General features: G+C 36.0%; 2 protein-coding genes across 2 annotated transcripts; one reads left to right on the top strand and one right to left on the bottom strand.

The window, feature by feature from the left end:
* The first annotated feature begins 1,487 nt into the window (after window positions 1-1,487).
* On the top strand, window positions 1,488-6,290 carry hvcn1 (hydrogen voltage-gated channel 1). The gene is made up of 6 exons (XM_051909626.1): window positions 1,488-1,652; window positions 2,703-2,905; window positions 3,019-3,123; window positions 3,247-3,478; window positions 5,611-5,723; window positions 5,800-6,290. Exons 2-6 carry the CDS (start codon window positions 2,726-2,728, stop codon window positions 5,854-5,856), a joined length of 687 nt encoding a protein of 228 aa, XP_051765586.1. The 5' UTR covers window positions 1,488-1,652; window positions 2,703-2,725; the 3' UTR covers window positions 5,857-6,290.
* A 258-nt stretch (window positions 6,291-6,548) lies between these two features.
* On the bottom strand, window positions 6,549-14,230 carry tctn1 (tectonic family member 1). The gene is made up of 14 exons (XM_051909617.1): window positions 13,798-14,230; window positions 13,591-13,708; window positions 12,447-12,580; window positions 12,091-12,242; window positions 11,095-11,197; window positions 10,810-10,922; window positions 10,682-10,702; window positions 10,444-10,581; window positions 10,223-10,348; window positions 10,007-10,095; window positions 9,112-9,249; window positions 8,837-8,990; window positions 8,504-8,626; window positions 6,549-6,882 (listed from the first exon to the last, which is right to left on the bottom strand). Exons 1-14 carry the CDS (start codon window positions 14,138-14,140, stop codon window positions 6,736-6,738), a joined length of 1,899 nt encoding a protein of 632 aa, XP_051765577.1. The 5' UTR covers window positions 14,141-14,230; the 3' UTR covers window positions 6,549-6,735.
* Window positions 14,231-14,319: the final 89 nt, after the last annotated feature.

Genomic DNA, 14,319 nt, shown 5'->3' with positions numbered 1-14,319 from the left:
TCTTCCATTCTAATTTTCACTGCTTGCCCTCCACATTAATTTCGCGCATCACTAGAACCACGTGATTGCAAACAACCTATTTTGGACCCCATTGACTTTCAATGTAGGGTGAATTCAGGTTGATTGGGACACTTTTTCTAATTCATCTCAATGGCAAAAAGTGTCCCAATCACCCTGAATTCACCCTATGTACAAAAAGCATTTTTTTTGTTTTCAATGGAGTAAAAACACACAGGTTTCGAACAACATGAAGATCAACACAGATCACAGATGTGTTATAAATTAAATGAAGAACATCTGTGTACTTTTAAGTCAAACCACAAGTTTTACTTTGGATTCAAGCCATTTTCTCTTGTTATTCAGTACTTTGGTCATTGTCCTGCTGGCTTTACGTCATTTCTCTTAAAATTAAACATTTTTGGTTGCTCAATTTTTTAGGATGGCCCAAACTCAGTAGTGTCTATGCTTTTTAAAGGGTTAGTTCACCCAAAAATGAAAATTCTGTCATCAATTACTCACCCTCATGTTGTTCTACACCCGTAAGACCTTCATTCATCTTCAGAACACAAATTAAGATATTTTTGATGAAATCCAGTGGCTCAGTGAGGTCTGCATTGACAGCAAGATAATTAACTCTTTCAAATGCCCAGAAAGGTATACTAAAGACATATTTAAATTATTTTAAACAGTTCATGTGACTACAGTGGTTCAACCCATTGAAATTTCGAAACGTTTCAAAACACTTATGACGTAACGAAGCCTCGTTTACTGAAATCACGTGACTTTGGAAGTTTGATACGCGCTCTGAACCACTGATTCGAAAAAAAAAAGATTTGTAAATCTTCAAAGCTTCATGAAGCAGTGTTTTGAAATCGCCCATCGCTAGATATTGTTGAATAAAGTCATTATTTTGTTTTTGATTTTTTGTTTTTTGGCACACAAACAGTATTCTTGTCTCTTCATAACATTAAGGTTGAACCACTGTAGTCACATGAACTGTTTTATATATGTCTTTAGTAGGCCTATACCTTTCTGGGCATTTAAAAGTGTTAATTATCTTGCCGTGAATGCAGGCATTCGGATTTTATCAAAAATATCTTAATTTGTGTTCCGAAGATGAATGAAGGTCTTACGGGTGTGGAATGACATGAGGGTGAGTAATTAATGACATAATTTTCATTTTTGGGTGAACTAACCCTTTAATCAATCAATCTATCTATCTATCTATCTATCTATCTATCGTCTATCTGTCTATCTATGCATGGGACCCTGTGGAAATGGCTTTATGAAGTACTGAAATGATGTTATTTATAATTTAAAACAAATTTGGATGTTTTAATGAAAAGTTAATTATTTTTAAGTTTAAAAAGTTGAAAAGTCAGATAGCCAAGAAAGACATAAGATAGATAGAAAGACAGCACTTCATAAAGCCAGTGCCACTGTGTCCCGTGCATATCCCCCAAAAAAATGTCCAAGGATTTGGGAAAGATCTTCCATGTCACTTCCTTCAGACTGCATCCTGTGCAGAGGATCACGTTCATGACTGTAGTAGAGGCGGAGTTTAGGGTCAAAGTTTTTCACAGAATACGGATTGTTGCTCCTGAAAAAATGCTGCGTTAGCCATTAGCAACATCGTTTCAGCAACATAACAGGTAACGTTAAATACTATTTTGGTGCTCTGTAACTTTTCGCTTTTTTTGAACTGAGCGCATTAAATTGTCTGATTGACTGAATAATTTGAAAAATTTAAATGCCACTGTAGTATTCAAGTGAAATCAAAAATTAAAATGACCAGATTAAAGTCTTGTCGTTGTTTTACATTTAATTGTCGTCACTCGTAAACAGTGCACGTGAAAAATTTGTTGACTTTGAATGTTAAAATGTCACAGGAAATCACGAGTTATAGCTCAAGTCACGGATGAAAAGTGAGTGTTTTATGATGCATGTCGACTGTGTCGCAGAAAAATAGCCATAAACTGGCATTTTGTGTAGTCAGATGTACTATACTTTTGTTGTATAAATTGTTTTGCATTGTCTCTTAAAATAAGACCTCTGTTGAAGATTTTTGTAGATGGTGGCATGCAAAACATTACTTTAAGCCTAAGATTTGAATACTGAAACGCCATTTAAAGTGGCGAGAACTGCTGTCTTTTTATGCATAGGCTATTTATGATATGATTATCCTACACGTGTTTGCCTCTTAATTTTTGTGAATTCAGTCATCCAAACTATAATTTCAGTATCATCAAAATTGTATGTAGGCTATTGCTGTTGGGTAACATACAAAGAAACTAATATCTATAATTTATGATTGATTATATTTGCTTTTTCTATAGGCTATGCTACTGTTTACATTTTGCTGTTTCATTAATTGCTTTATATTTAATACTATTTAATACTTTCTTTTAATGTTGCTTAAAAGTACGCCTGGAATGGTTATGACAACAATTAGCCCTGCTAGTAGTCAGTGAATTGTATGCTTCTTGTCATAGTGTTAGAGTTAAATGTTTTTTTTGTTTTATAAACAAGATTGTGCCTACATAAACTGACTTTAAAATAATAATTACTTGAGTAAAAGTGTGACAACTAGCCCCGGTCTCAACAACATTTGGTTTAAGCCGTCTTCATGATCACAATTTAAGACAGTCACAAATCTAAATACTGAATCAAATACACAATCAGGTGCTGTTCCATTTGTTTAGCGTTCATGTGACCCCTGAGGAAAATGTCCCGTTATTTGAAGCATTTCACAGCGGTGGGTGATGAGCAAAGCACCGCCGCCCAGTGGCATGACGAGGAGCCGCACGACGCCAGTGAAGACGTAGAGCTCGCCACAGGGCAGCACTTGGAGCAGGTCAGCTTCAGGGACTCCCTACGCCGCCTCTACAAAACAGAGAGGTTTCAGGTAAATTATTACACTGTTAGTATGTATATGAATATTTATATGTATACGTACATAGATTTAAAATTTTGTTTACATAAATGAACGTAACTTTGGACCATTATTTTGTTGATTAGATTGTTGTTGTGTGCTTGGTCGTCTTGGATGCCATTTTCGTTCTGTGCGAGTTGCTTATTGACTTGTCTATCATTCAAGCAGATCATCACAGAGTCGCCCCGCAGGTGAGTCTGCTTTAGAAGCCCAGTCAGCAACAAATGTGGATGTCATGTGTCAACAGAAATATGACATGTCAGCGATTATTTTGTGATTATCCACTATCCAAAATGTTCCTATCATCATTCCAGGTATTCCACTATCTCAGCCTCGCCCTTCTCACATTCTTCATGGTGGAGCTGTCTGGAAAAATCTATGCCTATCGCCTAGAATTCCTCCACCATAAGTTCGAGGTGTTTGATGGAATTGTGGTGGTGGTATCCTTCATCCTGGATATTGTATATATATCGAAGGAAGATGCATTTGATGCCATGGGGCTTCTGATCTTGCTCAGGCTGTGGAGAGTGGCCAGGATCATTAATGGTACGGGAATGATTTTTACCCAGCAATAGAGATATGAATGTATTTTCCCCATTTTTTAGGGATAAAAAAAAAAAAAACACCTAAATATTACAGACTTCATTTGGATTAAAAAAAAAATATATATATGAAAGTATGATACAAGACTGTGTACTTAAATTCTTTAATGAGGAAATTAATTTTTCATCCTAATAATTATTGTGAATGTGATCAAGTCAGAAACATACAGTGGGTACGGAAAGTATTCAGACCCCCTTAAATTTTTCACTCTTTGTTATATTGCAGCCATTTGCTAAAATCATTTAAGTTCATTTTTTTCCTCATTAATGTACACACAGCACCCCATACTGACAGAAAAACAAAGAATTGTTGACATTTTTGCAGATTAATAAAGAAAAACTGAAATATCACATGGTCCTAAGTATTCAGACCCTTTGCTCAGTATTTAGTAGAAGCACCCTTTTGATCTAATACAGCCATGAGTCTTTTTGGGAAAGATGCAACAAGTTTTTCACACCTGGATTTGGGGATCCTCTGCCATTCCTCCTTGCAGATCCTCTCCAGTTCTGTCAGGTTGGATGGTAAACGTTGGTGGACAGCCATTTTTAGGTCTCTCCAGAGATGCTCAATTGGGTTTAAGTCAGGGCTCTGGCTGGGCCATTCAAGAACAGTCACGGAGTTGTTGTGAAGCCACTCCTTCATTATTTTAGCTGTGTGCTTAGGGTCATTGTCTTGTTGGAAGGTAAACCTTCGGCCCAGTCTGAGGTCCTGAGCACCCTGGAGAAGGTTTTCGTCCAGGATATCCCTGTACTTGGCCGCATTCATCTTTTCCTCGATTGCAACCAGTCGTCCTGTCCCTGCAGCTGAAAAACACCCCCACAGCATGATGCTGCCACCACCATGCTTCACTGTTGGGACTGTATTGGACAGGTGATGAGCAGTGCCTGGTTTTCTCCACACATGCCGCTTAGAATTAAGGCCAAAAAGTTCTATCTTGGTCTCATCAGACCAGAGAATCTTATTTCTCACCATCTTAGCAAACTCCTTGCGGGCTTTCATGTGTCTTGCACTGAGGAGAGGCTTCCGTCGGGCCACTCTGCCATAAAGCCCCGACTGGTGGAGGGCTGCAGTGATGGTTGACTTTCTACAACTTTCTCCCATCTCCCGACTGCATCTCTGGAGCTCAGCCACAGTGATCTTTGGGTTCTTCTTTACCTCTCTCACCAAGGCTCTTCTCCCCCCGGTAGCTCAGTTTGGCCGGACGGCCAGCTCTAGGAAGGGTTCTGGTCGTCCCAAACGTCTTCCATGTAAGGATTATGGAGGCCACTGTGCTCTTAGGAACCTTAAGTGCAGCAGAAATTTTTTTGTAACCTTGGCCAAATCTGTGCCTTGCCACAATTCTGTCTCTGAGCTCTTCAGGCAGTTCCTTTGACCTCATGATTCTCATTTGCTCTGACATGCACTGTGAGCTGTAAGGTCTTATATAGACAGGTGTGTGGCTTTCCTAATCAAGTCCAATCAGTATAATCAAACACAGCTGGACTCAAATGAAGGTGTAGAACCATCTCAAGGATGATCAGAAGAAATGGACAGCACCTGAGTTAAATATATGAGTGTCACAGCAAAGGGTCTGAATATTTAGGACCATGTGATATTTCAGTTTTTCTTTTTTAATAAATCTGCAAAAATGTCAACAATTCTGTGTTTTTCTGTCAATATGGGGTGCTGTGTGTACATTAATGAAGAAAAAAAATGAACTTAAATGATTTTAGCAAATGGCTGCAATATAACAAAGAGTGAAAAATTTAAGGGGGTCTGAATACTTTCCGTACCCACTGTAAGTAAAATTATTGGCATGTAATTGATTAATTAATGAACTAAATAAAACATTTGTGAAAAACATTTGAAAGTTGAAAAATTATCTTACCAAACTTTCCATGATGTTCACAGTCTGAGCTGGGGGTTCAACAAGGTTCTGTACTTGGTCCATTTTACTTATAGATTTTTAGTGATAATGTACATAAACATATCTCTACAGACAAAATTTAAAGGTAGTTATACTTTTGGAACCTGCTGTTGCACGCTATTATCTTAAAAATGTTCTTGTCTTTTCTTTCTTGTTTGCTATCTTATAGGTATCTTGATCTCAGTGAAAAATCGTGCCCATCACAAAGTTCAGAAACTAAAGGAGATCAATGAAAACCTTGTTCATCAAGTCAATGAACTTCAAGAGCGTAACACAAAAATGGTGAGTAGCTCTTCCTTAACATTAGTAATGATTAATTGCATTAATTATTAAATCTATTAATTTAATCTTTCAACAGAACGAAGAAAACACCAGGATTCGTTTGCTCTTAAAACAGCACAGCATTGAGTTTTGACGCTCCAGGGTTATTCATTAAACACATCACAACATGGGAATGAGCTTAAGACTAATCATGTATGTTCATTCTATATGAAATGTGAAGAAGTTCATGTTACTGTGTTATGTGTTTGTCACTCAACAATCGTCTCGATCTCCATACCCTGGCAGATCTTTAGTGGCAAAAAAAAGGGCAGATGGTTATTAAAGCCAGTGACCCATGTAGGTCAAATTAATAAAAAGAAGGGAAATCTATAAACTGCACAAGGTATATACTGACTCAATAGATTATATGATTTTTTATTCTGAATTACTATTTTCCAAAATCATAATCAGTATTGCTGTTTTATCAATGAACTGCACCTTTCTCCTAATGTTTTTCTCATTCTAAATGTCAATGTGTTTGAGCAACTAAAAGCTATGCAATAAATACTGTTTAAAAGAGATATGAAATATCGATAGACCAACATATCTACCTGGTTGATGAATTGGCTTATTAACAGTAGTGGTATTTCACTAATGTAACAGTTCAAACATTTAACAACAGATTTTACAATGAATACACATTTTCATTGTGAATTTTGAGTAAATAATGTAACAATGAATGTTCATTTCACTTTGTGCGCATATCTTTGTAATGAATTGTTCAAACACACATTATGTATATAATGTGTGCTTGTGTACTATATATACTGTATAGTCTCAGATCAGTACACTGGTATGAAAGTATTCTTTATTTTTTTAAAATATTATTTTAAATATTATTTACAACATGACTAGACAATTTACACTATATACAACCTTTTTCTGAAGACCTGAGAATGGACAGAGAAACATTGTTCCAAAATGAGTGGTCTTACTTGCATGCTGTTGCCAAAAGAGATACTGAAAAATTCTATTATACAAATGGAAAGAAAAAGTCAAAGGGCAGTTTGGCATCAATTGTAGGAGGAACTTTGAATCCTGGACTGGCAGGTGCAGACACATCAATAAAACTCACTGAGCTTGTGACCGACAGTAGACCACTGGCACTCGTAAGAAAGGCCTAAACAAAGAACATTGGTTCCAATGTTAACGTTATATCTGTGGCAAGTTGCTTTAACTGTTTAGACTAGTCTTACAAGTTAATCTTTCTTTTTATTTTTCCAAGACTGGTCAGAACTTTTCAAAATCAGTTACATATGTAAAAAGGTAGGTAAATCCAAAAAGTATGACTGATGAGACTGATGACACAATCTTAACATAGTGGCTATGTTATGCAACTGGCCCATGATTTCACATAAAATCTTTAGTGATTTTATGAAAGACCTAAAAATGAGAGTAAAAAAAAAAAAAAAATTCCCTTCAAGTTTAAAAACACTTTCCCCCGGTTTCACAGACAAGGCTTAAGCTAGTCCTAGACTAAAATGTATGTTTGAGCTGTTGTAACTGAAAGTAACTTGTACTAACAGATCTTAAAATATGTCAGTGCCATTGTTTTGTCTCAAGATGCACACCAGTAATGTTTTTTTCTAGTGAACGTTTATAAAAGCTACTTAAATGCCCTAATTGAACTAAGGCTTAATTCTGGCTTAGGCTAAGCCCTGACTGTGAAACCGGGCCTGTATGTGCATCTACTGTATGTGCATCTTGACTGTCCAGTGGCCTGTTGCACAAAGCTGGTTTCAGTTTCTACCCAGGTAAGTTCAAGATTAGTTTAAGCAAACTCTGTTTTTTTGGGCTCATGAAGGTGGTTTGGTTTTTAGCGGGTTTCTTTGCTATAGTAACTTACGCTACACGGCTAACCTGCTCCGGAGCAGGTTTTATTCTGAGTTAGAGATCGCGAACCGATCTCAACCAATCAGCTGTGAGTAAAGTGACACGTATCTGATGCAATAAAGTCACTCCCCCTGTATCTCTCGCTCCAAATTAAATCAGTTTATAGTGAAAACATTTTAGAGACAAAATTGCTCAACAGTTGCTGTTAATTATTCGTTATATTTATATTAAATAAATTAAAATTATGAATAATTCATATGACATTCATATAATTAGGCCTTTGCTTTTAAATTAAAATAAATATAATACATGGATAATATATGAAGCTTTTAAACAGATTAAGCTTACATGTATTCTTTTGAGCTCTTTGTGAAACTATATTAATTATTTGGCCTATTTGTTTGATTCACATGCATTGATATAGTCAAATATTTTCTTTCAGCTGCCTTCTCAAACTTTCATCAGTGTTTATTCTTGCTTTGTAAATGCGTTTAATTTCATATTTTTCATAACGATCTCTTAATCTCCGGAAGACATGAATTGCGCGGCTCTCTCGCGAGAAGTGAATCAAACCGACGTTCTCCTTGTTCCGTGTGATTGGCTGTTTGCCACACGTGTCACATGTTCAGGTGCACGCGCTTTGCAAACTCTGGATTAAACCTGAGTTGACAGAGAAAGTTTATACCGAGCGTTGTGCAACAGTTGATCCTGATCTAAACAAGGTTGGATTTATCTGGATTTGTCAACTCCAAACCTACTCTGAAACTCAGAGTTTGTTCATCTAGCTTCATGCAACAGCCCACAGGTAATTTTAACTGTGATGAGAGTAATGAGCTTGTGTTTTAATAAATAAAAAGTTTTACAAAATGGCTAAAAGTCATGAAAAATGTTCTGGTCTATTATCTTACCAAACTGCTGGTGTTAGTAGTGATTGTTTCCATGACGCTCACAATCTGAGCCTGGGGGTTCAACAAGGTTCCATACTTGGTCCATTTTACTTCAAGATGGTGAGACAGTGGTATGCTGCAAGTCTGTGTTGGTAAACCATAAAAATGAAGCAAGCTTGTAAACAGTCATTTACAAATCAGCTTTGCATAATCATGGTGACCGCCAAACCAAGTTTACATGTCAACATTTCCCCTAACTTAGACACTTCTCTTTAAAGAAATTCCCAAAGTATGAGAACTTCAGCATGAGTTCTCCACTCCACACAAAGTGAAAATAATAAGTATGCCGTTTACCGATGTTATTGTTTGGTTTTGTATTGGCACCCAGTCCGAGGGGTTCTGGGGCAAGGAGTTCCCAAACGAGGCCACATGATCGGGGAAGCTCTGCCCTTTTAGCGCCCATAAAATGACTTCAGATATCAGAGAACAATTAACCTCATCAGACAGCCTACAGGAAAGGAGGACATGAATGTACATTCAATGGTAATGATTAATATTACATACTTAATTGTTGGACAATGCTTGTCTAATTCATCAAAACACAAATCATTATTACAATAGCCTCTTACTTCAGAGTGCAGCCTGATAGCATGTCAATCCCAAATAAGACAGGGGAGCGCTGAGAAGAACCAAGCAAGCAATCCTGATTCACAGAGCTTTGGAGGATAGTAAGTGATCCTTTTGGGTCAGCAGACTGAACTATCCCAGTAAAATGGGTCAAGGACTGTACCACAACAGTGGATGCTTGGATACATGACAGGTTTTGTATTTATTTATTAAAATCTATTATGGAAATTAAACACTTGCACACTTTTGAAATAATTCTAAATAAATAATAATAATTTTAAAAAAAAATTCACTATGGATAATCATATTGTCAGAAACATTAAACAATATTAATAATGATTGTTTGAAATTCTACCAATATACAAATTATTTCTGTATATAATAAATTAACTTGTGGACCATGGTGGAAGAACCCTTCATTTTCTCAAATTTACTGAATATATTAAAATTAATATTCAAATTTGATGTCAGTATTTAGTTTTTAAAATATCAAAAACATTATGGTGGACAAAATCTAATTGAAATTTGCTTTGATGTTTATGTTAATTTAAATATGTCCTAAAAGTATTAGCGCTCCTCCTCTCCATCTCTCGCTTATAGTAGACTAACGGTTGGAGGGGAGTGGTTTAAGCGTTTTCAACCCAAGCCGTCAAACTGACGTCATCAGAGAAGGAACGCCATTCCAGACCGGAAGTAACTTTTTAGTTTTTGATTAAGGATTACCACGACAAACAATTTTTTTTTCTGTGTATTAACTTGCACGGATTAATTGTTCAACACAAGACTAGTAATATGCACTAACAAAGTAAATAGTGTCAATTTTGATTTCATGACGACTTTAAAGGACTAAATTAGTGGATTTTGACATCTGTCCAAAAAGCTCATAATAAAGGATATTCCGCTGTTCTTGTTCCGGCCACAAGGGGTCGTCCCACCACATAGCCAGGATTGCCACTAAACTGTAACCCTGCTGTGCTAGAGATCTCCTGTCAAAGGATGTACACAAAACCATTACTTCCTTCTTAATTTGATAAAATAAAATAATTTTATTTAAGTAAAATAATACAATTTTAAAAAATTAAAATGATTTCAAGAAAATATGGAAATAAATACCTGCAAGAATGTAATATGAAACTCTTGTTGAATGGGCACTGTGGCACTTTTAATGGCTCCCAGCAAAAATGATGCCAACACATTCAGGATTTCCCCAGCTTCACTGTACCTGAAAGTGTATTTCACCTGACAGCATAGTTATGATTTTTGTTAAACAGTTTATGATTCCTAATACATTTCAGATTTCTGATATACCAGTAATAGGTGCATTATGTGCACACCTGCAGAACAACATTGTTGCAGATGTCACCGGACTCCAGGACCACAGGAAAATAGTCTGCAAAATCAGCTGGGTCCACTGGCGTCCATGTGCCCTCCAAAGACTGCAGGGTAATGGCTGCCACTTCCACACCAATGACCTCAGGTAACAAATAAAATATATGTAAAAGATAAAATGCAGAATTAATGTCTTTAAATGCAAATAGTACATGACATGAAATTCCATTGAAAAACACTTACTTTAGCTTCCTGTTTTTTTCCCTAGAGAATAAAAACAGAGGTTGTTAAATGGCATAGTAACATCAAAATGGTCAATAAACCTCCTTTGAAACTTTGGTTTGAAGACTGAGATGCGGCAACAAACTCACAGAACGGATGTTGAATTTAATGTAAGTCCTCAAGCCCAGAGCTTCAAGTGTTGCACAATCACGTGCCAAATCAAAACTCCTTATACATATGCTTGTCTGGTCCTTCAGAAAACCTGTAAAATAACAGGGTAATGTATGTTTACCAACAGATAAGAAGATCTAGTCTGGTGCAAGTGGTTCAACCCCAACAGGAAAACTATATGAACAAACCTCTAACCCACTTTGCATAAATTACAAAAAACATGCACTATCATTTTCTTTAGAGAAAGTTTTTGTTCTGTCTACCTGCAGGGTTTGCGTCTAAGCAGTGAGCTGTGCCTGCAGCGGCAGGAAAGGTGAAAAACTCCTGCTCCCCCTCCTCATTCACTGTTTGAATGACATCTCCATACTAAGGGCAGAACAGACGAAGTAGCTTAAACATTGCTAACAAGGGTGATCAATTCAAATTGGAGAACATTCAGGAGAACATTAATACAAGCTGTCATGTTAAATGGGGAGCGGTATACAGTAATCCAATTCTTTTAAAGTTACCCTTTCCACTTCTGCAGAAAAACAACCATCCTGACATTTTAAAAATCAATATATTTTTGATAAAAGTAAAAACACTGGCAGAGAGAGTGAAATTTTATATCAGTGCAGGCACTGATCGGTTATAATCATATTAAATCTAATCCAGCACTGTTTCCTACATGAAACCTGATGCTAATGTAAGTGTCAGAACAAAATCATCCAGATTACAAATAGACATGACACACTGTCACAGAAGAAAGAAAGTCAAACACATTTGGAACATCATGACTATGACAAATGACAGAATTTTCACTTTGGGGGGGAACTGTCCCTTTAACAAATGTGACCCTGGTCCACAAAACCAGTCATAAGTCGCACGGGTTTATTTGTAGCAATAGCCAACAATACATTGTATGGGTCAAAATTATAGATTTTTCTTTTATGTCAAAAATCATAAGGATATTAAGATCATGTTCCATGAAGATATTTTGTAAATTTCCTGCCGTAAATATATCAAAAATGTATTTTTGTGAGTGGATATGCATTGCTAAGGACTTCATTTGGACAACTTTAAAGGCAATTTTCTGATTTCTTTGCACCCTCAGATTCCAGATTTTCAAATAGTTGTATCTCGGTCAAATATTGTTCTATTCTAACAATTCAGCTTTCTTATTTATTCAGCTTTCAGATGATGTATAAATCTCAATTTCAAAAAATTGACCCTTGTGACTGGTTTTGTGGTCCAGGGTCACAAATACTCAAGAATTTTACCTGGTATCCTGGTGAATTTGCCACATCAGGACTTTGAAGTGCGCTAGTCATGCTCTGACGGCCAAAGAAGAATCCCAAAAAGCGGCCAAAAAAGGAGTCAAAATTCTCCACAGTAGGAACTTCTGGTGTTGCAAATGTCAAGCCTTCTTCATCTTAAAAAGAACCAACAGGGAAATTTAAACTGATTGAAAACATTTTCTTGTAAAAACAATTCACAGCTTAGATGTCTTCGGTAAAACAGCTTTGAAAATGTATCGTCCATTATTGCTTAATAGTGTATTAGAGCTTAATAATTAAATTAAGAATTAATTCTAAAGATTTCACATAGCTCAGATGCCTTAAGAAGACTCCCGTACAGTTAGCAGACTGAATGCAGAAGACATCAGGGTTGACCTCTTGCTGGACAGTGGACTGAACTTGAGATAAACCTTCTTGTGTAGAGCTCAGGGAATAGACAGCTGATTCCTGGATGCACAGTCTGGGGTCATTACTGTAAAGACCATAGAACGTAGTAACTCATGATAATTTCTTTTTTATAAAATTATTATTTAATTACTGTCAGTAACTAAATACAAAAATAAACACCAAATCAAGTCAGATTAGGACTAAAACATTTTATTACAATATCAAAAATACTTTGGTCCTAATTAATCACAAATCGTCTTATAATGCAACATTTAAACACTGAATTTAAAAGATGAGTTAGATTATAAATTATTACTCAGAATATCTTTTCAACTCATATTTGAATACCAGGAAAAGTGATTTTTAAATATGGCACTTGGTATTTATGAGGGGAAATTTCAGGTTTATAATAAAATAAGTAAATAAATAAATAAATAAATAAATAAATAAATATTATTTAAATACTTTATTTTTTAGAATAAATTATATATATATATATATTAAATAATATTTATTTATTTTATTATAAACCTGAAATTTTCCTCATAAATACCAAGTGCCATATTTAAAATGAGAAATGTTATGTGGTTTTGCTGAATATGGAAAAAGAAATGTAAGATAATTTAAAAGAATATATTATATATGAATGTATATTTCTGATTTTATCTCATGTATAATATATATATATATATATATATATATATACACACACACACACACATACTTTATTTTACATTTCTTTTTCCATATTCAGCAAAAAGACATCACATTTCTCAATGTAACATGAGGTGAAATCAGAAAAAAAAAATGTAAACATGCAAACTAAAAGTGATACAATTAAAATAAACAAAAGTAAGATAATGTAAGGTTGTTCAGACCAAAAGAGCAATGATATTAATATTATCTTTAAAATACATGACTATGAATTATATTAAATGATGAGTTTTTTAATGACAATAAACGATGAAAGAATGGTCATTTTTGAATGAAATGTTCATTTAAATGTTACTTCTTTCACCTTATTAGTTGAGTTATTCATATGAAAAGGGTTAAACCTGCTTCCTTGTAATCTCTTCTACTATTCCAGTTTCTTACCTGACTCTGTCTACTGAGCAGTCAGTGAAGAGAGACAGTTCCTCTGTACAGTCTGGATCACAGCAGCAGTTTATGTCGCACTGCTCATTCTGCAGGTTGCACGGACACAGCTTAACGACTGAAGGGAAAATGGACTATTAGACTGAAACGAGTAACGTTAAACAAGCACACTGTTTTGGTGAGATTAGTAAGGCATCACATTCTTACCATCGGTAAGCGGGGCAGGGAGGGCACCGGACACGAGCAGAGGCGGTGCTGTTGCGGCGGCTCGCGGGGATTCGGGGGTCGCGTTGGGGATGAAGCTCTCCGAAGACTCGGTCTGTTCGGGGAATACGGTCACTGATTCGGGCGTCCAGGCTGTTGGAGGGGGAAAATTAGACGGAGTAGAACTGTCTCCCGGCTCCGTGAAATTAAGCGATTCATCTCGATCAGAAGACGTGTCGTTAGTGTCTCTGAGTGTTACATTAATGTTTCCTGTAGTGTTCGTGTCTTCAATGCAGAGCGCGGTTTCCAAATATGTCAGAATAATAAGACAACGCAACACCGCCATGCTTGGTTACAGCGCGTTGTCATTGGTATCTAGGAAATGAAATGCATTGTGGGATTGCGAGGCGGCCAATCTAAAGTCTTCGAAGCTGCAGATGCCATTAAAATCCAAACCAGGCTGATTTCTGTGGTTCATCTATACATAACAGTAAATTATAATTTATAATATATATATATTTATTA

Source organism: Ctenopharyngodon idella, chromosome 10 (genome assembly GCF_019924925.1).
Source record: "Ctenopharyngodon idella isolate HZGC_01 chromosome 10, HZGC01, whole genome shotgun sequence".
NCBI classification, from domain to species: Eukaryota; Metazoa; Chordata; class Actinopteri; order Cypriniformes; family Xenocyprididae; genus Ctenopharyngodon; species Ctenopharyngodon idella.
This window is presented reverse-complemented; position numbering and strand designations above follow the sequence as displayed.